We start from the raw sequence: 26215 nt of genomic DNA, 5'->3' as shown, positions 1-26215 counted from the left end.
CACTGCCTTCTCCCTTAAAAAAAGTTTAATTACATGATCCTAACTCCTGAGGTTCAGGGTTTACGTGAAACCACCAATGTTCAAACACCTGAACTTTCCACACAGAGCACTATGGACTCTGACCAAACAGGCAGACGTTACCCTGAGAGAAATCGCAGAGCACCTCAGAGACTGAACTTATAGGTTTCCAGTTCATTTTGTAAGGAAAGCAGTTAAAATGTTTAAGAGGAAACAACCTACCTCTATGTTGTAAATCACTGAGTAGGTGTCATATTTCAGTTTAAGTACAATTATTGGGTTACGGCATTTACCTGAAAATATCTCGATTGTTTGATACTTATGTTCATCAAAGCTGGATGGGAGGAGCTGTGATGTATTTAGTAAAATCAGTTTATATTTTGTGGTAAAGTAGAGAACACCAAGCGTGGTGTATGTGCGCATTGATATGCCTGTGCCGTTCCACAACATGGTTAATAAAGTAAGTTACTAACAACCAAAAATGTGTTGTTACTTTACCAGTTGAGTTATAAGAGAGAACATAACAAACTGGTTGAGATCCTGGATTAAAGAGGGAATGGGAAGGGAAGAGGAGTACAGAGGACTGATTGGTCGGTTCGTGAGGTGGTGTGAGGAGAATCACCTGAAACTGAATGTGGCCAAAACAAAGGTGCTGGTGGTGGACTAATTGTAATTTAAAATGTGAAAATTTTAGCTGTCCTCCATCATTCTCCCTGAGGAGTCGAGTTACGGTGACTTTGTATCTTCTACAAGAGACGCACAAGAGCAAGTTTAAAAAAAACTGTAGAGGAAAATATGGCAAAGTCCCAAGACTTACAAAAGGAAGCTTATGCTAGACGAGTCCAGAAGTACAGAAACCTTGTGTACAGCGTTGGAGATGAAGTTCTTCTCTTGAACATGAAACGTGGAAGGAAGGGAGGAAGACTTGATCCAGATTTTTCAGGACCCTACACAATTCAAGACATCGCTGGCAAATGTGTGAGATTAAAAAAACACGGAAGGAGCAACTTTAAGAAATCACTACAGCATTGACCATATCAAGCCGTACAGAAGAAGCCACCATGTAAATATCAGTGACAATTAAAAATACCCAACTCGCAGTCAGACAGTGAACAGCAGCACAGACCTGAAGATGCCTCCCTGCCATCCTACTGCTAACCCTCAGTGCCAGCAAAGTCCAGAGGATTCATTATGCACCCAAAACGGCTGACACAAGGAGTTTAATTGTGTTCCAGGACCAGAAACGCGTGAACAAGAACTTCCCTCCCGGAAACAAAGCTTAGAAAATGAAGGTGACATAGTGAACAACTCTTTTTGACCAGTTGGTCATTTGTTGCCAGTTTGGCGTTGCAACTTAATTGACTGTTGCATGACTTTGTTTGCATTTTGCAGTCTTCAACTCATATTGGATGTAAAGAAACATGCAACGTGCACTGAGCTTGTGGAAGTCTGGAAATGGATCTGCCTGTCAGTAATTTTCTATTTTGCCCACCCGCTGTACCGTTCCTATTTCTCTGCGTGTAAATGCATGCCTATTGTATTGACTTTTTTCCTGTTGTGGCCCGTCGGCCTTTACCAAGCGTATCCACTAGAAATCTCATGCATGCCTGAGCTAACTTATCATATTTTTCTTTTAGTAAAGAGGCTATGGCGTGCAAAGGATACTGGGCACCTGGAGACAGCTGTTGGACCATACAAGTTATTGGATTCCTCTTTTCGAACACTGCAGGGGTCACGGTGGTTTCTGATGAGGTAAGAGAACTTATCATTATTGAGTCTGATTTCGAGGTTCTGCTCCTTCTGAAGCATTTGCAGTGCAGAGACCATTAATAGTTTAAAATGTGCGGGTAGGTCGGGGGGGTTATATAGCAAAACTCTGATAAGGTTTCACCCATTCACTTCAACAGGAAAAAATGTTATCAACCACAACACAGATGTTGTGACATCTGTGACATCATAATACCCAGTTCCAGTATATGCAGAAAGAACCTTTATCAGCAATTCTATTCCTTTAGATGTTTTTGTGTACAGCACTCAAGCAGTTACTTCAAAAATTGTTGCTGTTGTTGTATAAACTCAGATTTTTCAAAACAGGTCATTGATGCATATCTGCACCGTGTTATTGACAGACGAAAGGTAAGTAAGAAATGTCATTTACCTACTAATTTTGAAATAAAAAAAAAACCCTATTTACTGTTCTATAACATTTTTGTATACTTGTGCAGAATGCTGCACACCTGCTCTGTTCAGTAGTTGCAAGCTCGTTGTTTTCTGGGCAGTTCAGATGCCTCAACTGGTATGTTGAAAGCTCAGAAGTGGTCCAAACAGTTGACTCCTTTCTGTTGCTGAGGAAAGAGTTCGGTTCCTTTAAAGAAGACTATATTTGAAAACACCCTGAGACGCATGGTACCTAAGTAAATCCAAATTACTCTGCACTTCCAATCCCACAGATGAAGTTCCCAGTTGAAGACGTGGCTGTGCCCTGTGAACTTTGGTACACACTGGATTCTTGTGGTATGTGTTCATTTTGTTATTAATTTGCATAATTTGTTGTGAAGCAGTTTCTTGCACAAAGTGTTATTTTTAAATAAGTTTTCAGTGGCACAAACAATTGTAATTTTTAATTTAACTTTTTCTTTAGATTGTCAACATTTCTGCACAGAAAATACTGCTCATAGACCCCATGGGAATGAAGGTGTTTATGACAGGAAAATTCTGCACAACTGGAGGTATGTATGATACTGAGGTGTTATTCTTAGATTAAAAAAAAAAAATCTTGTTTCATTACAAACACTTTTGTTCAACTAGGAATTTTCTGAGGATGAGAGGGCATGAAGACACCATGGAGTGGCAGTTACAGACTATGCAACACAACAAGCGACAGGATTCCAGCAGTTGTGGAGTTTTACTGTTAAAGGTAACCCTTATTCAAATGATTCAGTTTCTTGTTAGCTAGAATTAAGACTTTAAGTGAATTTAAGTGAAGTGAAAGTTATTTCGGTCAACAACAACAAAGATGATCATTTTACATAGAAGTACTTAATCATACAGTAACTGGAAAAGGAATAGGCTGAAGCCTTGTGGCTTATAATTATCCTATCCTTTACCTAATTAAGACTTTACATTCTAATTATGATCAATCTCACAGTTTGCAGAACACTACCTTGATTTTGGAGAGGTCAGTGAGGTGTCAACCACTACAGAGGCAGTTGTGCTGGAGCGAATGCAGATAGCTTGCACCCTACTTGAAAATCGAGGTAAGTCCAGTAAAGTCCTTATCACGTTAGTGCGTACTTCCAATTTAAATAGTGCTTTTCAAACAGCACAGTACAAATAGTGCTCTTCAAACACTTTCAGATAAGACCCTTCTCAAAGTCTAATTTAGACTAATTTTCCAGGAAGTATATTTGGAAAAAATGTACTATTATTTTTTAATTATTCAATAAACAATGTTTGATTAAAACCTAACTATGATTGTGTTTCAGGGAACGCTGAGGACTACTGCATTGTTTGCTCCATGTTAGATGCTAACGCTGACCGCAGCATGATTGAAATGGTAAAACAAAAGAAAAGAACCACATAAGTCTTAGTATCATTACTTGCCAATCATAATTAAAATGTTGAGTAATAGTATTCACCAAACAGAATATGAGCCATTTATTTTTCCTTTCCAGGTGCAGTGTGAATCTTGCCAAAGATGGGCACATTTTGCATGTGAAAAATATAAAGAGAGCAACCAAGAATATAAATGCCAAAAATGTAGCCAGAGTCAGACAGAGACTGTGCAGAGACTGTAGAAGGACAGAGCAGCAGCAGAGCAGTCCAGATACACTGATGATCCTCTGTCAGATCCAGAGGGACACACAGGGATGATGCTGGACTCTACATTGTGTCTGACAGTGGAGCTGTTCTCAGAGCAGTTCACTCTGCAGCACTGACAGTCATCTGCACTTCTTCTCATTCCTCTGTCAGTCACTGCTGGATGAAGCTCTCCTCTCTACCTCCCAGTAACATGGCCCAGTCAGAGCGTCTCTACACACAAGCTGCTGCTGCTTCAACCTCTCTGGATCATCAGGACACAGCTCCTCCTCTCTCAGCACACACACCGTCCTGTTTACCATCATCAGCTCCACCTGCAGAGAGAAGAAGGAAGAGCAGAGGAGATAAACGAGTGTTTCCAGAGACTCTTCATCAGCTGTCAGTCAGTGATGCAGCACATCCAGTATAAAGAGCAGCAGGGACTTCAGTGCTGGGACTGTACTAGGACTCATTGTTGCTTCACTTTTTCTAATCTTTGGATTTTTATTGAAGTTGATGAAAATGTTTTTCCCTCCTAGTTTGAGTTTGGACTTTCATTCATTAGAAGAACCTTGGTGTGTCCACTCTGAGCTCTGTAGGAACCCCAACAACAAGCCCAACAATCCAGATGGACGGTTCCAGCTGTTAACTGGAGGAATTCCATCCAAACATCTGCTCTCACTAAATTCTTCCTCACCTACAGACTGTGTTCTTCACTGCTTTAAACTTGGAAATGAATGCAGTCATTGGTCTGCGTGCTGCTTTGTTCAGAGAGCTGATTGGCTGTTGACAGCGTTTGATCAGAGCGTGTCAGCCGTTACTATGGTGACCATAAAGGTCAGAAACAGGAAGTGTTTGTGTCCAATCCTGAAGCCTGTCACCATTCTCCTCTCACAGCTTCACTGAGAAGCTGCAGCTTTACAGGAAACACTGGATCTTTGTTTCATACTGACTGTGTTTAGTACAATACTGCTGATAGCACCACCCACTCACTCCATCACTCTACTGACCCCAGAGTCTCCAGTCTGTAGTCTGGACTCTGCTGAAGATCAGACAGCTGCTTCACATCTGGATCCTTCAGGTTGTTTCCCCACAGGTCCAGCTGTCTCAGATGGGAGGGGTTGGACTTCAGTGCTGCTGCCAGATAATCACAGCTGATCTCTGACAAACCACAGCTCCACAATCTGTATAAAGAATGAAAGATGTAAGTTTATTAGACAAAGTGTGAGCTTGAAATCATTCAGTGTTTCATCATCTGTTCAGAGCTGAAGAAGGTTCAGAATGTAGAAGTTTAGAAAATGGAAACTCCAAACAGCTGAAGCCAACAGGAAGCAGCTTCAAACAGGAAACTGTGCAGAGTTTCAGACTATATGTCCTGATGCAGCCAGTTGGATTTTGGAGATTTGAATCTCTGTTCTGTGACTAAGTCCTTGAATCATTTCTTCCAGTTGGTCCAACAAGACAGACTAAGTGTTGGACATGTGTTGTGGCTCCATTAGGGGAGCTTCTAAATGTGATGTGATGGCCCCTCTGGGTCTGTCAGGTCACAGCACTGAAGAGAGCTCAAACTGGGCACACAGTTGTTCCAGTCTGGACCAAAGACTCTATACTGGGACTGAGGGACTGCTTTGACTGCACCCACTGGGACTTTTTAAAGGCTCATGTTCTCACTTAGATCATCGATTTCTACTTACATTTCTTTCTGGGAAAAATGGGGATTACTTTGGAAACAGGAAGCATTTTCCCCAATAAGCAGCCCTGGATTAGTAAATCACTCCAACATGTTCTCAGGCAGAAGAAGCTGTCTTGTTATGAGGGAGAGAAGAAAAAGATTGAGGCACAGAAACTTGTTGAAAGAGAGATAAAGCAGCTAAAATCAGGTGTAAAAGTAAAGCAGAGGATGAGCTGAATAAAGGACACTCAAGGCTGGCTTGGAAAGGAATGAAGTCCATGGTGGGGATGCAGAACAAGGAGCAAAGATGAATGTGATGCTGAATCAGCAGAAGACTTGGACTCATTTGATTCCAGCTTTGATATCGTTGATTTCAATGAAGATCTTTGTGATTGTAGCAAAGGGCTGGTAGCTCTGAGAGTCCCACTGATGAGGTGTTTGTGTGGAAATCTCTTAGTGGGACCAAAGAGAGAAAAAGCCCTGGTCCTGATGCTGTGGGAGGGAAATGATTGAAGTGTGCTGTGAGGAACTGACTGGGAGGTTTTCACACATTTTCCAGTCCTCCTTGGAACAACAGGAAGTTCCCAGCATATGGAAACAAAGGTTAAGTGTCCTATGGCACTCAGTGATGATGGTGCTGTGGCCCCACCACCTCCACCTCTTTGTAAAGGAACTAACTATAATCTGAAGCTTCAAGTGGAACTAAGACTTCCTCCACTAGGTGGCAGTGTCTGATGAGAAAGTGTTAGTGGAGCTGGCCTGGAGTCAGAAACAGGAAGATGCAGGATTTGGACTGAAATGGGGAAACGTGGTTCGCACTAGTGCCTTAAAGCAAGAAGGTTGTAGGTTGAAGCTTGTTGGCCTTTCTGTGGAGGTTGGATGTTCTCCCACAGTCCAATGAAATGCTGCTTAGGTTCATTGGTGCTTCTAAATTGGCTGTAGGTGTGGATGTGAGAGAGTGCTTCTCTGTCTCTCTCTGTTGGCCCTGTGATGGACTGCTCACCTGTGCAGGTGGACCACGCCTCTTGCCCTATGACAGCTAGGGCACAGGCTGCAGCCCTGTGAGCCTAAGCTGAATAAACAGTTAGCAAAAATGATCCATAGATGGCCTGAAATCCCCCAGTTAGCAGTTTGGTAGATAGCTATGACATGCTAATCCCATCCAGCAGCTGTATTCTACCTGTAAGCTGATCCCTGCTGAGCCAAAGCACTTTTTCATATACAAATTACAACCTTTAATAGAAACCTATTGGTCAGCATCTTATTAGCCTGCTGTTAGCTTCATTCCACAGAAAACTGAGAGAAACTAACAGAGTTGATAAAGAATAAAGAGAAATGTGCTGATTTAAAGCCTTTGAAGTGCTTCAGATGATCTCTGTCCGCTTCTGTCCACTCATTCATTCATGTAAGCTTTCTAATGCAGCTTTGATCTTCACAGTCTGCTTCATGAAACTCATTCTAACCCTGAATGTCAGAGTGTTCCTCCTTCTCTTTCCCATCATTCATGCTGGCAGTGGAGGAGATTTGGATGTTGGACTGTGTTTTGGATGATGTGTGTATGTTTGTGTTGGACTGCTGTCTGTAAAGCAAACGCACATTTTGCTTTGGATTTCAGTGTCAGACAGACTTTAAGGTGGAATGAAGAGTTGGAGAGTTTCACAGTGAATTATCCAGTGGAGGATTTTTCTTCTTCTTTGAAGGTTTGAAATGTGAACATTGTTCTGCTGCAGTCAATGGACTAAACCAGAGAAGAAGAAAACAGACTTTACCATGAAGATCCTCAGTGTGGATCAGTATAATATCAGCCTGATGTCTGCAGTTTAGTGTCAGCACAACTTTCACATCATATTCATCTCAGCACAACTAAAACATGCTGACTGACCCCAGAGTTTCAAGTCCACATCCTGGACTCTCCAGGAAACCACACAGATGCTTCACTCCTGAATCCTGCAGCTTGTTGTTCCAGCTCAGGTCCAGCTCTCTCAGATGGGAGGGGTTGGACTTCAGTGCTGCTGCCAGATAATCACAGCTGATCTCTGACAAACCACAGCCCCACAATCTGTATAAAGAATGAAAGATGTAAGTTTATTAGACAAAGTGTGAGCTTGAAATCATTCAGTGTTTCATCATCTGTTCAGAGCTGAAGAAGGTTCAGAATGTAGAAGTTTAGAAAATGGAAACTCCAAACAGCTGACAGAGTTCATACGCCTTTGTCAGGGTCAAATTCAAGCAAGACCATGTGAAAATTAAAACACATCATCCTAGGTGAACTTAAACACCTTTGTTCCCCTTTTGTTAAGACATAGAAAAGTACACCACACAAAAATACTGCAAAAGGAAACGGTCGCCTTATATACATAGTGTATAAACTCAAAATGCACATTTCACTTCAAATTAAGATTAAGGCTTTGAACAGATCACATAGTTCAGTTCAACATATAAGACTTTAAGAATGCACAAGCATCTACTTAAAATCTATTTAATTTATCATCCATGATATTATTTTGTACAATTCCAATGTATTTTGTTCATCTCCCTTAAATAAACAGGCAGTCTTAAAGTATGAAATATTCATATACAAACACATATAAATGTGTGTACTGTCTCAGTGGCTGATAGTACCCCACAGGCCTCAGTGTGAGCTTGAAGACATTTATAATGTTTAAGTAGTTTAATGTGCAGGTGCTGACGATAAACACATTTTGAATGAAAGCCGGGGAACTTTGGTAGCACAGAAACAAGTGGCTATTCTTTGTGACTATATGGATCACTCACAATACCATTATTTCACACAAAGGCACCAAATTAATACTCAAAAAAGCTGCAGCAATACACACAAATATAAACAGTACTTGGTGACAACTTTGCTTTTAGCCTTTAACCCTTCTTGACTACTTTTGATGTGGCCTCTATATTTTACCTTTAAAAACAGTTTATCTTGCCAATCTGTTATTTTCTCATTTTGACCAACTGTATCAGCACAATTTATCTAAATTCAGACAAAATTTAAAATACAAGTAGAAAGTGATATTTTGACTGTAAAAACCACACACATGTTTAACGAATCATCTTCATAACTTGAAATGCAAATAGAGATTGTACATTTTTAAAAATACGCACACGTTTTGCAAACAACAAAGTTATATGGTACTATTTACCAAAAAATGCAGCCAAGGCTCAGACGTTTTTCATATAATCATTTCAAACTATTTACAGAACAATCAGGTGTCAAACAATAGTTTGTGTCACTCTAACACATATGAGAACAGCACAGGGATAAACCTGCAGGTCTGACAGCAGGTGTGTCACTCAGCGTTTACACTGCAATCTGCCTTTGTTGGCTTTAAGGCAGCAACTGTGACGATCACTAGTAGAACTGACACACAAAACAAAACAACAGCTACACACTAAATACACAAGACAACAAACTAACTTGAGACCAAACACGGTAAACGTCACAAATCTCTCACGTATCAAAACTCTCTCTCTCTTTCGCTCACTCGCTCTCTCTTGCCGGTCACTCCTAAAACTTCCCCCTTTTGCTAAACAACCAAATGTCATGTTTCCATATCATTTTTGATTGGTCGACATGGTACATTTTCCCACCTATAGGGCTTTGGAGTGTGATGTCACGGGAGATGGGCCATGCCCCCTTCCGCCATGACAGTAGGCCAGCCAAAGGATACCATTTCAGCTATGGATCGTACGTGTTGTGTTGTCGGTTGCAACGTTAGATCACACGATCGTGAAGGCAAGAAGCTGGATAACGGGCTCTCTTTTCATCGTTTTCCATCCTGGAGGCAACGTGAGGGATCCCATGTATCCGATATTACTAAACAAAGACGTCAGGCTTGGATTGCAGCGGTGAGACGAGCGGATATCGAGTTCTCTGCAATCCCCAGCTTTTTGTTGGTTTGCTCACGGCATTTTCTTTCCGGTGAGTTCTAAATTAATTCATATCACTCTTGAAAGGCTTTTAGTGTTATTTTCAACGTGCTGAGGTCATAGATAATGAGATAAAACATGCTAATGTGTGATGCTGCAGAACCACGTCATGTCGACTGAGTAGCTTATGATTTGGCATTATTGCAGGCAAACCAGCATATGAAATGGATGTAACAAATCCAGACTGGGCACCAACACTGCACATGGGGCATGACGACATACCTGTATCAGACTCGGACCGGCACTCAAGGCGTACGCAACGGAAGCGAAAAAGAGCACCCATCGGAGGTAAACAACCCCCCCCCCCTCTAAAAACATACTAAATTGCTATCACTGTACACTAATCCGCACATAACTTCCAGATGAATCACACACCTGTCATTGGAATATTGGTGTACATTTACCTTATGTCTAATTTTATCTTACAGGCTTTCGTTATGCAGCTGCAGAGTCTGAAGGTGTGCCCCGTGCAGAAGTGATTGATGAAGATCTGACAGAAGACCAACAGCAAAATCACAATGTCATGGAGGCAGTGGACAGCAGTTGTGTTGGACAAGTGGAGGTTGAGGTAGCAGCTGCAAATGTGGATATACTGAAGAAATGTAAACCTTTTAAAATGATGACAGATTACAAACTCTCAGCTGTGTCTGTAATCAAACCTCTGTAACTTTGCTTCACTTCAGCAGCATCAGCTCATGTTCACATGTTGATTCATGGTTTGCTTCAGTTTTTGATGGACTGCAGAATATTTTGAAGGTTATCTGCTATAAAAAGCCAGAACAGGAAAATCTGCTTCATGTGTTTCTGTTTGATCCTCAGTGACTTTGACACAAAGGCCTCTGCTGTGATGATCACACCTCTGATCAAGTCTCACAGTGTCAGCTTTGTTTTTATACATATGGATATGTGCTGATAAATGATCAGAGTTATAATATTTCCCACTGTCTGCTGTGTGCCGTGACCTTTGACCTGCTAAAGACAGTCAGCTGTGGATTATTCATTGTTGTGGCTGATACTTAGAACTGTGAGGAAGAACACTACACAGTTAATCAGGGTCCCCTCTCTCTGAATCAGGAAAGGTGGGCAGGCCGCGTGTGGGCCGCGGGCCATACGTTGAGTCTCACTGTTTGAAATGTGAACATTGTTCTGCTGCAGTCAATGGACTAAACCAGAGAAGAAGAAAACAGACTTTACCATGAAGATCCTCAGTGTGGATCAGTATAATATCAGCCTGATGTCTGCAGTTTAGTGTCAGCACAACTTTCACATCATATTCATCTCAGCACAACTAAAACATGCTGACTGACCCCAGAGTTTCAAGTCCACATCCTGGACTCTCCAGGAAACCACACAGATGCTTCACTCCTGAATCCTGCAGCTTGGTGTTGGAGCTCAGGTCCAGCTGTCTCAGATGGGAGGGGTTGGACTTCAGCGCTGCTGCCAGATAATCACAGCTGATCTCTGACAAACCACAGCTCATCAATCTGTATAAAGAATGAAAGATGTAAGTTTATTAGACAAAGTGTGAGCTTGAAATCATTCAGTGTTTCATCATCTGTTCAGAGCTGAAGAAGGTTCAGAATGTAGAAGTTTAGAAAATGGAAACTCCAAACAGCTGAAGCCAACAGGAAGCAGCTTCAAACAAACACAACAAGAGAAAAAACTCTGAATGTTTCACATTAAAGTCGTACATTTATCATAAAAACAGGACAAAGACTTGAAAAAGTCGTGTTTTTCCTTCCAGGAACCACAAGGCTTCACTTTTAAAGGTGAAGTGTGAAAGAAATGGACATATTTGAAGTCCAACACCTTTTTCCAGTCACATTATTAAAGCAGACAAACTACAAGCTCATTTTCATTCCAACAAGTCATCTTCTGACCTGGACTAACAACACTGGTCTCTATGTGCAGCTGGCTGTGAGACCAGTGCTCAGGGAGCGTCTACAAAGTGCAACACTGAAAGAACATCACACACTAGCTTTGTCCCAAAACGTCGGCTGCATCCTTCGGAGGACCCGGTATTCGCGGTCTACGTGGGCCGGGTCCTTCAAAGACCGAAAAGGCTGGAAGTGTGAGGCTGTGAAATGGGACGGTCTAGCCTTCAGATTTGCGTCACCGCTGTCTTTGTGGAGTTTAATAAACTCGGCCGTCTGCTCCTTGCTATCTAAAATATAACAGGACACTGGCGTAAATTCTCGACCGTCTCACACTTCTGTTTAATCAGTTTCCTGTTTAACGTTTATTCAGCTGTGTGAAAATCCCGGAGGAACTTTGATCTCAGCCAAACCGATTTACTCCGGAACAAATAAAACACAGTAAAAAGGCAAACAATTACATTTTTAAGTTATCCGAGTGACTTATATATCGTGTTTCACCTGAGTAGCGAAAGAGCAGGGGTCTGAAAACGATGAAGCCGGGCGTCCGCTGCTCTCGCCGGCTGGAGTGACCATTGAACCCCCCGGCTTGCTAGCGAGCGGGTGGGTAACAGACGTCTCCGAAAACGTCGGCACACTTTTGCAAATATGTGATGTCTTGATAAACCAAGCAGATATTTGAAGTTTACACAGCTACTTTCTCGCCTGAAAATATGTTAAAAGTTTATTTTGTGACCCAGAAAGATTAATAAGAGTAATTTGAAAACTTAGTAGCTGCCGCCATTGTTGGCAGCTGAAATTTGGCTGGGATATGAATTCTGGGATATGGTGGGCCACGAAGGACACACCCGACGAATCCTTCAAATTCGGGGAAATGAAGGACGCATTTGTCGGGCACATTTGAAGGAGTCGACAAATACGGACAGCCTTCATCGCCTGGCTGTGATGTAATCGGCCTTCAAATGCAGCCTCTGGAGGATGCAGCCGACGTTTTGGGACACAGCTACTAATTTGCTTCCATCATCCAACCTGAAGAGGAAACAGAGACGCCTCCCCTTCAAAGTAAAAGCTGCTCCTTTTGGACACAGTATCAAAGAAAGTCTACAGTATAACATAGAAAAGACAGAACAAAGTTTTGGTTGTTTTTAAATTGTGCAGAAATGAAACTACACTAAGCTCAATTATGTGACAGACATTTCATCCCATGTCAGTTTGGCCTCATCCTGGGCCGGATTATCCAGCACACACTCTGACCACAGGTCCATGTTGAGCAGGATGAGCTGCTGGCTAATCTGGAGGCTGTAGCAGCAGCTCACAGTCACAGTGGGTTTCCACTCATGAAAAAGCTCTGACTGCTTCATTTCTCATCTCATATCAGAGACTTTAATGCTTCACTGAAGCTGTACTGTGATGCTTCCATATTCCAGTGAGGCCTCCATAATGATTTCAGCTGTTCTGTACACACACTGTGTGCCCTGTATGGCTCAAAGTCTCTGCAGCCTGTTTTTATCTGCTATCATCAGATCTTCATCATCCTCATTCACATCCCTCACACACTCTACAGCCTCATCAGCACTGACTTCATCTTCACTGACTGATGGAGCACAACATGAACCTGTGGAGGCTGAAACACTGTCCTGTCAAACATCTCCCCGTCACCACTCCACTTCTGTCAGCCTTTAAATGAACCCTGCTCAAGTCTGTCACTTCTGTTTGGAGCCAAAAGAGGTTAAAGATTACGCCACTACATTCTTGTCTAGAAAATATTAAAGTGTATTTGGTGACACACAAAAAAGGGTAAAAGTATAGTTTGGGTCCACACATGTCCAAACTCTGGTGTGTAGGCCTACTTAGTATTGAGAAAAGCCCACTAAAAGAACGCCCACCAGACCAAAGCAATGGTGTTGACTTGATCAGCATTAACCCCGCCCCCTGACTTTGATGGGTGAAGCTGACAAATAAAATGTATTTATGAACAGCGATGCAGGGCCAGGAGTAGCAACGTGAATTAAATAAATACATCATTAAATAATTCATTAAATGTGTCAGTAAAATAATTAAAATAGAAAACAAACCAACAAAATATGTAATTAACTAATTTGAATTGTACATAAATACTTAATGAATTATTTTAAATGAAATTAACCGATAATTCATTGTGATTTTGTTTTGTGTTTTGATGAGCTAATAATCAGCTCTCTTTTTCTCATTGTTGTTCTAAGCCGCTTATCCAAAGGTAAGGCACTACCTGTTGAATTATTTCCAAAGTGTGCCAAATTGGACATTACAAATTAAAGTCTACTCACTGAAATTACTGGGGAATGTCTGCTTTGATTTTGATGAGAATCTCATGACAGTACTGAGGATTTAATGCAGTTGGACTGCTAAAAATGATTGAATGCGGTTGGACCGCTAAAGGATTTAATACGGTTGGACCGTGGAAAGCAGTTGGACTGCTGAGTGATTTTAGTATATTAGGGAATTTGGTTATTGTTTGGGGTGGAGCCCGTATTGGTTATAAGGTTGGACCTGCTTCAGTCTTACACTTTTTTGGCTGTTTTACTGTTGTTCCAAAGTATTATAAATTATTCAAGAACGTCAGTTGGACTGATAGGAAGCGCAGTGCTCAGAGGTAACGCTTGCCAATGCCAAGGACGCTTAGGCATTGTCCTCGAAGAGGGATAGTCAGTTGGTCACTGTGGAGCTTGGGGCACTCCAGAATAACTAGGAGTTAGAGTCTCCTTACCGTTTGGAACGGTAGTCTGCGCTTTTTTGGCCAGCAGAAGTTGGACTTCGGGCGTGTAACTTTAACTTAAAACTTCAGGGTAAGCCTTGGCTGTGAAATGCCAAAAATAGAGCTTCAGGCAAAGTTTGGGTTGGTTGACGCTTTTAAATTGAGTTAGGGATTTTAGAGATGAGGCCAGAAACTGTTGGACAGATACTGGTTAATTGATCACAAAAAAGTTGGACTTTATCGGTTGGACCGTTAACTTAAATTTGTCGAAATTGTTTAGGCGCTAAAGCTGACAGATGTGACAGTGGTTGTAAATATAAGACGTCTTTGTAATATAAAATAAGAGATCTCTGTGTGAAAGGAGTCTGAGGCAGTGCTGGAGCTATTTTTAGACTGTGTGTGTGTGAGTGTGAAAATGCAAATTAGTCAGCAGTGAACTGTTTAAACCACAGTTGGTTTTACAAATACTGCTGCAAACATTGTTGAGTGTGTGTTTAAGACGCCATTTATGTTCATTAGAGGGCTATAAATAAAGTTTTGAGTTGCCGTAGTGGATGTATAGTAATTGACTGAGTTTTGATATATAAATATAGTGAGTGCACTGTATATATTTAAGACTAACATATTACTTTTAGGAGTAACCTCTCATCAGCAATAAATGCTGGTGTGTTTTATTTTTTCTATTCTATGTGTGTGCTGTGAGAATTAATAGAGGTTTCAATTGTTTTCTTTGACTTGCTCTTTCTGATTATGAAAGGCATGTCTGAAATACTCTTAGGAAAGCGTGTTGTGAGTATATTCCTCAACTCTTGTCACAGTTTAAGTGTGTGAATGCTGTGAGTAGCAGGCTTTGAGTGATTGGGTGTGATTTGTACAAAATAATAAATAATAATAACACTATGAAAGTTGATAGTAGAGTGAGTGCAGAAGTGGAAGTGTGAGAGAAAAGGCGGTGTGTGTGTGAGACGATCTGACAAACGCAAAGAATTTAGTATATTTAGAAGTGTGTGCGTGAAATAAGGGTGAATTGTTTTAGATCAAGACTTAGTAAAACAAGAGTTTTATTAGCCTGTAAAAAAAACAAAACAGGAGAGATAGAAACAGAAAATATGGTTCTGAGCAGCTGCAAGGTTGACAGGAAATGGTGTGTGTGACAGGAACTTTGCATGCCCATAAAAGGAACTGACTGTGACAAGTGAGCACACAGAGAGAGAAACATACGAGTTAAACTCCAGGCAGATGAAGCAAATGGAGGTTTTAAGAAAAGAAATGAAAAGGATATTAATTGTATGCTTTAGTGTGTCAATACAGGTGGACTTCTTTCAACCTAGAATCTTGAGTACAAAACCATTGATTAACAGAATTGGGAGGAAAACAGGACAGATTTTGGCTTAAAATTTTACAGCTTGACCTCCCACTTGTCCCGATCCTGAGAAGAAGCTCATAGGACAGTGTTAAGATTCAAGAATTGAGAAAGGGTACAAGAGGTGATCGAAAAATAACCACACTGGTCCGGCCGGGTGAAGTCAAACGAAGATTTTAATTCACATGTGGGAAGATCACTGAACACAGCAATTGATCTTCAACTTACTAAAGCACAAACAATTATTTTATAACATCAGGGTTTGTTTACTGACGCCCCTTCATGCGTCACAGATACATTTTATACATAGATCAGATCAACATCATCATGACTTTTCACCTAGAAAATCATCTTCTATTTTCATGGCTAGCCCTTCCTGTCTACCTTTCAGTTCTTGTCTTGTTCCTCTTTCTTGCCGAGACACCAAGAAACGGTTCCTCTTTTACCAAGACAATTTTGCAGTTACAGCCAAACATAACTAACCTCTCCTCTAAATAAATCTAATTTAAAGTGTGTGTGTGTGTGTGTGTTGACCTCACATGCTCTTTGTGTCACCTCTTCACCTACTGTCTGTGTCTCGTCCTCAAATGCTCTTTCTCAATTCACCTGTTGCACTTCTGACCTTTTACCAGACCAGAAGCTCACTGAGACTATGTGTATGTCTTCTACTAAATAAATGTTTTAACCAAGAACCTCTACTAAAACCTTAATACAAGAATATGAACATATAAAAGATAATAAAATAAACTGATATAAGTGTTTTGTAAGCATGTATTGCAATTCCTTCTATGTTCTAGTTTTCCCTCAGCATGTATCACCTGAACAGTCACGTCAGTGAGGCTTACGACCTTTAAAGAACCTGAACATCAACTCAAATAAGCACAGATATGCAATATGTATAAAATGGTTATAACTGCACCTGAAATACAAAGTTAGCATCATCATAAACATCTTAAGGCCATCTTAAAGCTATCTATTACCTTGTTAAAGCAATGATCATACTGCAGATTATATTATGCTGGTAAAATACTTTTGTTCATCCCCACAACAGTTAATCTCCTGATGAAGACCGACAGAACATCGTGGACTTCAAGAATTAACAGCAGGCAAAAGACAGTGCAACTGAAACTACACTGACGATACCAGCAGCAGCATGGAAGAAAAGCACGTGATGGAAAATGCACGGTGAACTGCAGGCTGGTAAGAACAGTGTGACATAACTGTTTAAAGACACTGAATGGGATATTTTGCCAGGCTGGGATTTAATCTAAAAGGAAAATACTGAAAAGAGCAACGGAGAAGAAACAGAGAAGAAACAGACTGTGTTTGCTGGGGATCACAAGACAACAAAGGACACTAAGAGAAGGGCACAGGGGCCAGTGGGAAGGTGAAGCCCAGACGAGTTCGACTGCGAGAATAGAGGGTACAATTGGGTTGAAATTGAAGCCGGAACTCAGGATGGTTTAGGGATGTCCACGTCACAAACAAAGAGGTAAACAAAAAGAAGGTAAAATAAAGAGAGAAAATAACTGACAATTACATTAATGAATAGAAGACACACATACAGATATTACATAGATTTATTTTTAGGATAAAGGGGAGAGCTTATACGTAGAAATGACTTTTTATACATATTGCATTTTGTGCCTTTAAGGGAGTTGTGGCTCAATTCGTCTCTTGTGGGTCATGAGCCTTTGGCTAGCGCTATGATTAGCCAATCTACTGTGAGGATGATATGAGTTATTGAAGGATTGCACACGCTTACAGACATATAGAGTCCATAAACACACATGACAGTATTGATTCCAGGCAAAAGGCCTCAAATTAATTTAGCGTTTAACTGAACTTGAGCTGGCCCTGTAACAAGTGACAGAAAAGAGGAACTGAATAGGAGTTTCTTGCTTTAGAGAAGGACCAAAGGAAGGAAAGCATATATTTTGGTTAAGTCTGATAAACTAGAATGAGAAGGTATTGTTACATCAAAGGAGCAAGATGAAATAAAAAGGCTGTACCAAAAACAGGTTATAACATAGGAAATGTGAGTTTTAAAATGAAGTTAGTGTTAACACACAGGAGTTGTTTCAAGGCAGCGTTTAGCTGTGATAAAATGTATGCATGAGTAATTGCTTATATGTTTAAACTTAATTGATTAAAGTGGTTGTTTTTTTTGGATCTTTTAGTAGAATAGGCGCTTATAATGATTTTCTTGTGAAAGGAGATTCTAGGTCAGAGTGGAGGCCTTGCAGCAGCGAGAGTTCTGTGTACAGGATGTTGATGATTAGATAAGGCAAGCGACAGGAAACGCATGCAGGGACGTGAAAGCAGCGTTTTAAGAGTTTTAAAATGATGAGTAACGTTGAAGAATATATATAAATACAAGTCAATAAGTCAAGAAGATAATTAGGATCAGGCTTTTGATTAAAGAGTCCCAAAGATGATAAGTTAGGGAGGTGCAGGAAAAGGTGTTTGGTTTGCTTTACACAAGATCTCGGCGACCACAGGGGGGTGAGGATCCTGGAGGCCCGAGGCATGATGGACCACAAGAGAGGGACGCAGAAAAAACCTAATCTTACGCATGGAGTGTTCTCGAGGGGGAGCTGGTGTTTATTACTGGACCACTTAGATGACATGAGGTTGTCTGATTTGCTGAGCCAGAGGACGGCTAGAGAGGGTCAGAGCGGGAGTGGTGACCCCGATGTCCATGATGCCATGGATGGACATGGAAGCAGCTGAGTGGGCCGAGGAGTGACCCAACACAATGTATTGTGACCTCTGGTGTTCCAGAGGTCGAGAGAGGGAGTATTGAGATTGGAGAGATATTTTGCTGCTATTGTTAATAATCATCATCATTACCATTGCATTAATAATATAATCTACAGAATTGATATTGCATTCAGATGTTTAAACAGTGTGTGTCTTTCAGAAAGACTAAGTTGCAGGCTGACAGGAAGTTGCAGGTTTGAAGAGTGTGCCTTTTGCAGAACTGAAACCGAAAGCAGAGTCTAAGTGCAGGTTATTTTGAGGAGCCTTTAAGGACGAGACACACACTTAGTTAAAGAGAATCATTTATAGGTGGAAGTTTAATCATGTTTTGCTCGGGGTTGCAAAAGAGCAGTTTGTCGCAGAACTGCTGCTGATGTGTCAAGATGATAAGCGAGCATCCGGCAGTGACAGGAAGTACCTGCCATGAAGATAGGAGATAATGTTCTTTTAAACTGTGTTAAAAGTCATTGTGGTTTTGATTTGACGTATGCATATATTCTGTTTGTGACGTATGAGAGGGCGTCATTAAATTCAAGCCCTGATGGTATAAAATATCTGTTTATGCTTTGATTAAGTCGGAGATCAGCCCGGTCTGCGAACGGAGCTGGTCTTCCCACGCGTGTATTTCATTAAAATCAATTGTTTGACCAAGTTCTGGACCATGGTTGTTTGTACTCTCCTTCCCCAATATTTGAACCTTAACATTAGTTTACTCAAAATAATTTTAAGACATCAATATTAAAGGTTAAGTTATGATAATGAATACATGCAACTATAACTGATGACATAAGAATTTGGAATTTTTAAGCTAAAGCAAAGGTGCTGACTCACTTGGCATGTTACTCTCAAATCCTCCCTAATAACAAGAACATAATTACACTTTAGCCACAAGAGGGCAGCAGCATTAATACAAGTCACGTGTATATAAAGGTACAGTGATTATATTACAGTGATTTTGACAAAAACAAAACAGAGGTTCATGGCAGTGTGTTTTTCCATAACATACCAACCAAATTAAATAATAAAAACTTTATAACTTACAGAGCTTTTTTAGAGACTTTGACCACTGGCAGCAGCCTCAGAAGAGCCTCCTCTGAAGCAAAGTATTTCTGCAGGTCAAACTCATCCAGATCTTTTTCTGATGACAGTAAGATGAAGACCAGAGCTGACCACTGAGCAGGAGACAGTTTATCTGTGGAGAGACGTCCTGAACTCAGGGACTGTTGGATCTCCTCCACTAGAGAACGATCATTCAGTTCATTCAGACAGTGGAACAGATTGATGCTTTTCTCTGCAGACAGATTCTCACTGAGCTTCTTCTTGATGTACTGAACTGCTTCTTGGTTGGTCTGTGAGCTACTTCCTGTCTGTGTCATCAGGCCTTGCAAACGAGTTTGATTAGTCTTCAGACCCAAGAGAAAACGAAGGAACAAGTCCAGGTGTCCATTGGGGCTCTGTAAGGCCTTGTCCACAGCACACTGGTAGAAGTATTTCTCTGTCTGAGAGCTTGTTTGTTGTTTTTCCAGCAGATTGAGTCCAGAGTTGATGAAGGTCAGGTGGACATGAAGAGCAGCCAGAAACTCCTGAACACTGAGATGAACAAAGCAGAACACCTTGTTCTGGTACAGTTGTTTCTCCTCTTTAAAGATCTGTGTGAACACTCCTGAGTACACTGAGGCTGCTCTGATATCGATGCCACACTCTGTCAGGTCTGGTTCATAGAAGATCAGGTTTCCTTTCTGCAGCTGATCAAAAGCCAGTTTTCCCAGTGACTCAATCATCTTCCTGCTCTCTGGACTCCAGTGTGGATCTGTCTCAGCTCCTCCATCATATTTGATCCTCTTGACTTTGGCCTGAACCACCAGGAAGTGGATGTACATCTCAGTCAGGGTGTTGGGCAGCTCTGCTCCCTCTCTGGTTTCCAGCACATCCTCCAGAACTGTAGCAGTGATCCAGCAGAAGACTGGGATGTGACACATGATGTGGAGGCTTCGAGCTTTCTTGATGTGGGAGATGATCCTGCTGGCCTGCTCCTCATCTCTGAATCTCTTCCTGAAGTACTCCTCCTTCTGTGGGTCAGTGAACCCTCTGACCTCTGTCACCATGTCGACACACTGAGGAGGGATCTGATTGGCTGCTGCAGGTCGTGTTGTTATCCAAAGGCGAGCAGAAGGGAGCAGGTTCCCTCTGATGAGGTTTGTCAGCAGCTCATCCAATGAGGTGGACTTTCTGGTTTCTGTCAGGATTTTAGTTTTGTTGAAGTCCAAATTAAGTCGACACTCATCCAGACCATCAAGTATGAACACAACCTGGAAGTCTTCAAGCCTGCAGATTCCTGATTCGTTAGTTTGATTAAAGAAGTGATGAACAAGTTCCACCAAGCTGAACTTTTCCTCTTTCAGCACATTCAGCTCTCTGAAAGTGAATGGAAATATGAACTGGATGTCCTGGTTGGCTTTGTCTTCAGCCCAGTCCAGGCTGTATTTCTGTGTTAAGACTGTTTTCCCAATGCCAGCCACTCCCTTTGTCAGCACTGTTCTGATTGGTTCGTCTCTTCCAGGTGAGGCTTTAAAGATGTCTTCTTGTCTGATTGTTGTTTCTGGTCTGTCTGGTTTCCTGGATGCTGTTTCAATCTGTCTGACCTCATGTTCCTCATTGACCTCTGCAGTCCCTCCCTCTGTGATGTAGAGCTCTGTGTAGATCTGATTCAGGAGGGTTGGGCTTCCTGCTTTAGCGATGCCCTCAAACACACACTGGAACTTCTTCTTCAGTTGGGCTTTAAGTTCACGTTTACAGAGTGGAGCAAATATTTCTGAAGGTAAGAATTTCAGAAAAAAATATTATATAATAAATATCATAGCCTTTCAGTACCCTGAAAGGATGAATGTCTATTGGTCCATTTCTTGAGCTATTAGGAAAGATCAATATTCAGTCTTTAGAGAAATTCTCTTACTGCTCTGCAGATGGTCAGCCATCTCATGCTGCTTAAGTCTCCTCAAGAAGTGGAGTGTGATCTTCAGAAATGCTTCTCTGCAGCTCTTTCTTTCATCTTCATCCTCTCCTTCAAACATCTCCTCATCCTCCATCTGGCTCTTTAAAGTTTCTGGGTGATCTGGACTCAGAAGCTTCTGGATCTTCTTCAGCTCGTTCTTCACAAACATGGTGATGTTGTCCTCCAGCCGCTGGAAAAGAAGACTATATGAATTACCCAGTGGTAAATGGACTGGTTCTTATATAGCTCTCTTTGATACTCTGTGCACACAAAGCATTTTATACAACATGCCTCATTCAACCAAGCACATTGTTCTATGCTTAAATACTTTCTTTCACACTCTGATGGATGCATCAGAGGGCAGCTTGGGTTTAGTACGTTACCCAGTACATTTGCCAGCCAGGGTTTGATTCACAAACCTAACTAGTAGCTGACCTGCTCCCCTCCTGAGCTACAGTCACCCCAATCTGACTGAAATCATGGAGCCCAAACTCTGACTTATGTTGGACACACTGACAATCCTCTGGTCCACAAAGTGCAGCATAGAGGTGACTGAAAAGAACAAATGTAAACGTAGTACTACAAACCATAACCACAGAGTCCAGGTGTGTTTGATGTTGCTGTGCAGACTGACCAGTGGAAACCTCTGCTCTCTGCTGGTCCACTCTGTGGAGGAGTAATGTATAATTAGCTCATGTTATGTCTGTCCACACACAGACACAAGCTAAAGGTCCATGAAGTGATGTTTGGATGGGTTCAGTCAATCAGATGACTGTCATGGTGGAGCTTTGCTAGTCCTGCTGATCCCACTGAGAATTAACAACTCAGTTTCCAGATGTCTGTAGTTTTCTGCTCAGTTTCTTTAGTCCCAACAGCTCTTACCATCTCCTGCATAAAGCTTTCCCTCCATGCTCAGATGCCCTGGAACAAGGTGCTCTCTTTATATCAGTGACTGGTTTAAAGGGACAACTCGCCAAACTTTGTGTCAGCAAAAGTAGTTCTAATGTTTCTTACATTTATTACATTTTTACATTTTTACACACACAAATCAATGAACGCAAAAACATAAACTTTCCAGATATTTTGTTTCACAATGTTACAAAACTCAGTTCAAAACTACACAGTCTGATTTACAAGTACAAAATATTGATGACCACAGTTTGAGCCGATGTATGTCCCGAGTCTGTGGACTCAGTGGTTTTGTTTTGATTGTTATTGTCTTTTGTTACAATTTCATTCTGATTAAGATTTTCTAGTTCTGAGGTTTTGGTTTCTGTGTTCCCTCTGTACTTTGTTAGTATTGTGTCTCTGTGTTCACTTCCTGTTTTATTTTGACAGTGCCATGTCCTATGTTAGTGTGTCTACTTTTGCTTCCCCTTGTCTGGTTATGTCCAATGAATCCTGCTGTGTCTCCCTTTTCTCATTCCCTGATGGCTCTTTTGTGTATATGAGCCCTTTGTTTTCTCCTGCTTGTTGCTGGTTCGTCTGTGTTGTCTCCCCGTGTCTCCGTTTAAGGTTTCAGGTTAGTTTTGTAGTTTTTTCAGTAGAGGTTATCTTAGCTTCTGCACAGGCCATCTCCACTGCACTTCACCGTTTCAATAAAGCTCACTCACTTCACAGCAGTGTCGGCATCTTGGGTCCTTTATTAAATTCAACATGGCTCGCCCCGCTAGCCGTGACATAAGATGTGAAAACAATATCCAAAAAACACGAGAGACAAACAGGAAATAGTTTTAAGGTGCAGGGCCAACAAACTGAGTCTAGCCATAAACTCAGAGTTGATTGAATTAGCATTTTGAATTGGCTGATCTGAGTTACTTCAATCAAGTCTATGTTCACTTTGAGTTAAGATTATACGTGATTGATGGAAAAGAAAAAAGCCGTCATCAGCAACTGATTCTGATTTAGCAGGTTTTCAAATCTAAACGGTACCCATCCCTAGCTGGCTGTAGTTAAACCTTTACTTAAAAAGCATCCCTAGACCCAGCTGTCTTAGCTAATTATAGGCCGATCTCCAACCTGACAATCCTTGAAAGAGTAGTTGGGGGGCGACAATCAGAGGGGCAGTGTGATGATCTTAGGTTACAAACTACCGCAGTCAAGTCATTAAGGGAGACGGGATCAAACTGCTCTAAGACAGCTGAGCACACAGGAGAAAGACTCGGATCTGAGGCAGCAGTCGGCGAGACAAGAGCCCTAATAGATAGAAGCTTGTTGTTAAAAAATGCTAAAAAGAGTGACGCTGAAAAACTAGTTCATGCATTTATTACTTCCAGGCTGGACGACTGTAATTCATTATTATCAGGAAGTCCTAAAAACTCAGTGAAAAGCCTTCAGCTAATCCAAAATGCTGCAGCAAGAGTCCTGACAGGGACTAGAAAGAGAGCAGATTTCTCCTGTTTTGGCTTCCCTTCATTGGCTGCTCCTCACATACAAGGTCTTAAATAATCAGGCCCCATCTTATCTTAATGCTGCACCACAACACCTGATCTCTGGTTTCCTCACCTCTTCAATCCCACTTTAATACTTGACTAAACTCATTTTCCTGTTTAGGTGTTGAGGCAAAGCCGCCCATCTACAATGCAGGCAACAGCAAACGGAGCTATTTTTGATTCCCTTTGGGTTTTTTCTACTTTTGTGCTACAAAATGTTCAAGCTGATTAAATTCATTAGAATAAAAGTTCAGATAATTTTCTCATATTAATGTTGGAGGTAGAAATTCAGGTAACTTTGCACAAAAACTGGCAGAAATTTCCTTCAAAGATGGCGTTTTTACTTTAATACTGTGAGTACATTTCAGAGCCTGGACTCTTTTACCTTTACTTGAGTAAAGAAGTTGAATCAGTATTTCAGCTTTAAGAGGGTATTTTAACACAAACATCAGTCCTTCTACTTAAGTATGTTTGACACTTTGTTTACGTCTAAATTAACTTTACTGTTAACGAGTTTTCATGTTTCTGTGATCCACCAGTGTGCTCATGCTTTTTTAATTGAAAACATATTTTTAATGATCAAATATAATTATGTTTGTTATTTGTGGAGTTTAAATGTCCTTGACAGAGACAGATGATGATCATTATCCTGCACTGTGGTCTCAGGTTTGGTCGAGCTAGCACAAAGAATGGCTATGTTGAACTTCCTCCTGGGATCTACACTAAGAAGTGAGTCCAACATTAGCAGGGTCTCTTTCCTTTATCTGGATTCACTTTAGCATTCACAGTCACGTGAAGCTTGTTATTAACTCGATAAGTCAACCCAGGGTTTCAGCTGAGCGCTCACATGAAACACATGGTGTTGGCAGCATCTGATCAATCATATTCATGGAGACGTGTATCAGCAACAGAGCAGCTGAGTTTGCAGAAGGAAGTCAAACTAAACCACAGGAACAATATGAGGAGATTACACACATAATAAAATACTAGCAGTAACACAGCTGCTGCAGACAAATCAGTCGTGTGATCGTGTGTGAGAGGAGAAGGACTGTAAAGGAGTTTGGTGTTAAAAGCTCTGTATGAATGTGGGAGACTTTGAAGGGCTTTAAAAAGGCCAATATAAAATAAAAGGCAGCAAAATTGCTGAGTGTGAAAGTCACCAGACTTATCAGACCTCTGTGATTAAGACCTGTAAGAACACCTGTTTGTACTTGTTGGCATTATATCAAACACACACACATATATTAAGCCTTTGTTTGAACTCTGGTTGAATTTGTTACTTTCAGACTGTGAAACATCACAGAGGCTGCAGCTGCAGATCTTTTATTCACCTGGAAATTTACTTTAAATGTTAGATGGAAAATGTATTGCTCAGTTTCACGAAAGTAAGAACAATAATCCATAAACCTTCATAAAGACAAACATCTCCCAGAACATTGAGCTGCTGAAGTGTCACTGAAGGGAAAAACTATTTGTCCTCCTCCATCCAGCAACACCTGAAAGACCTGAGTGGAAGCTCCTCCCTACACTGTGTTTGAAGCAAAGCACAAAGGAGACACCTGCTGGAGCAGCTGGAGTCCTACAGACACTCAGCCTCTTCACTACACAAACACCTCCTACAACATCCACTCTTTCCACTCTGACTGCTGTGTTTGTGGAAACACTCCAACACACACCGCTTCACATACCAACATAGAAATGTGTGTGAAAAAGAGCTGAGCTGATATTAAACATGAGGATTTATTCAGAAATACAGAGTCAGGAACAACATCTAGACACACATTACCTCTCAGCAGCAGAAGAACAGCCTTTAAAGTCAGCACCAACATCCTTCGACACGTTGCTCTTTAAGGAAACACAGCTGGGTTCAGGTCCAGGAGATTCTGGCCTCTTATTGATCCTAAAAGAAAAACAATAAATGTCACAGCTTCATGAGACAGGAAGGAAAAACTGGAAATATTAAATTAAAGACATGATGAACAATCTCATAAAAATAATGTACTTACTCTTTGTCACATAACAGTCTTTTGTTAAAGTGAACACCAAAACCCTTCGACATGTTGCTCTTTAAGGAAACACAGCTGGGTTCAGGTCCAGGCTCTGGATTAGTTTCAGGGTTATGTCCAGCTGAGCCTGGTACGCCCCACAGCTCTGGGCTTTAAAACAACACACACAGAGGTATGAGTGTGAATAATGATGGAGCAGTGATGTGAGTGCTGAGCTGTGACATGGAGAAGAGTCATGGACAGTTAGAGATGGTCATCTCACCTCTGAGCTTTGGTCTGGCTCTCATGTTCCCCACACAGAGTGCTTTTAGAGGGAGGGACTCCCTCCTCTCTGTCCTCACACTGATCCATGCTGCTCAGTTCACATCAGCTCACACACACTTTCTACCTTCACCTGCAGAGGAAACACAAATCATTCATGTGCACATCAACTGAGAGCTGCAGAGGTCGTGTCTGATGTGTTGGACTAACATCCATCTGAGACGCAGCTTTCATCAGTTCACTACAAAAAGTGTCACAGAGCCCAGTTCAGCCTCCAAATCCTCCATTACTGTAGTCCTACAAAGCAGCAGGTCAAACATGGCTGCAGAGAGCAGCTTTATGTCAGTAACCATGTCC

General features: G+C 41.3%; 2 protein-coding genes across 2 annotated transcripts in view; both read right to left on the bottom strand.

Annotated features, from left to right (window-relative positions):
• LOC143416813 (NACHT, LRR and PYD domains-containing protein 12-like) overlaps nucleotides 1-26215 on the bottom strand; it is a 379525-nt gene that overhangs the window by 245282 nt on the left and 108028 nt on the right. The window lies entirely within an intron of this gene.
• On the bottom strand, nucleotides 19205-21377 carry LOC112433428 (protein NLRC3-like). Its single transcript, XM_076882458.1, has 2 exons — nucleotides 21121-21377; nucleotides 19205-20979 (listed from the first exon to the last, which is right to left on the bottom strand). The coding sequence occupies exons 1-2, from the start codon at nucleotides 21326-21328 to the stop codon at nucleotides 19205-19207; spliced, it is 1983 nt and encodes a 660-aa protein (XP_076738573.1). The 5' UTR covers nucleotides 21329-21377.

The sequence above is a fragment of the Maylandia zebra genome, linkage group LG3 (genome assembly GCF_041146795.1).
Source record: "Maylandia zebra isolate NMK-2024a linkage group LG3, Mzebra_GT3a, whole genome shotgun sequence".
NCBI lineage: Eukaryota > Metazoa > Chordata > Actinopteri > Cichliformes > Cichlidae > Maylandia > Maylandia zebra.
This window is presented reverse-complemented; position numbering and strand designations above follow the sequence as displayed.

Coding starts and splice junctions, on each gene's coding strand:
- LOC112433428 (XM_076882458.1), bottom strand. CDS start 21,328: ATGTTTGTGAAGAACGAGCTGAAGAAGATCCAGAAGCTTCTGAGTCCA. Junction 20,980..21,120: donor GGCTGACCATCTGCAGAGCA/GTAAGAGAATTT, acceptor TCTTACCTTCAG/AAATATTTGCTCCACTCTGT.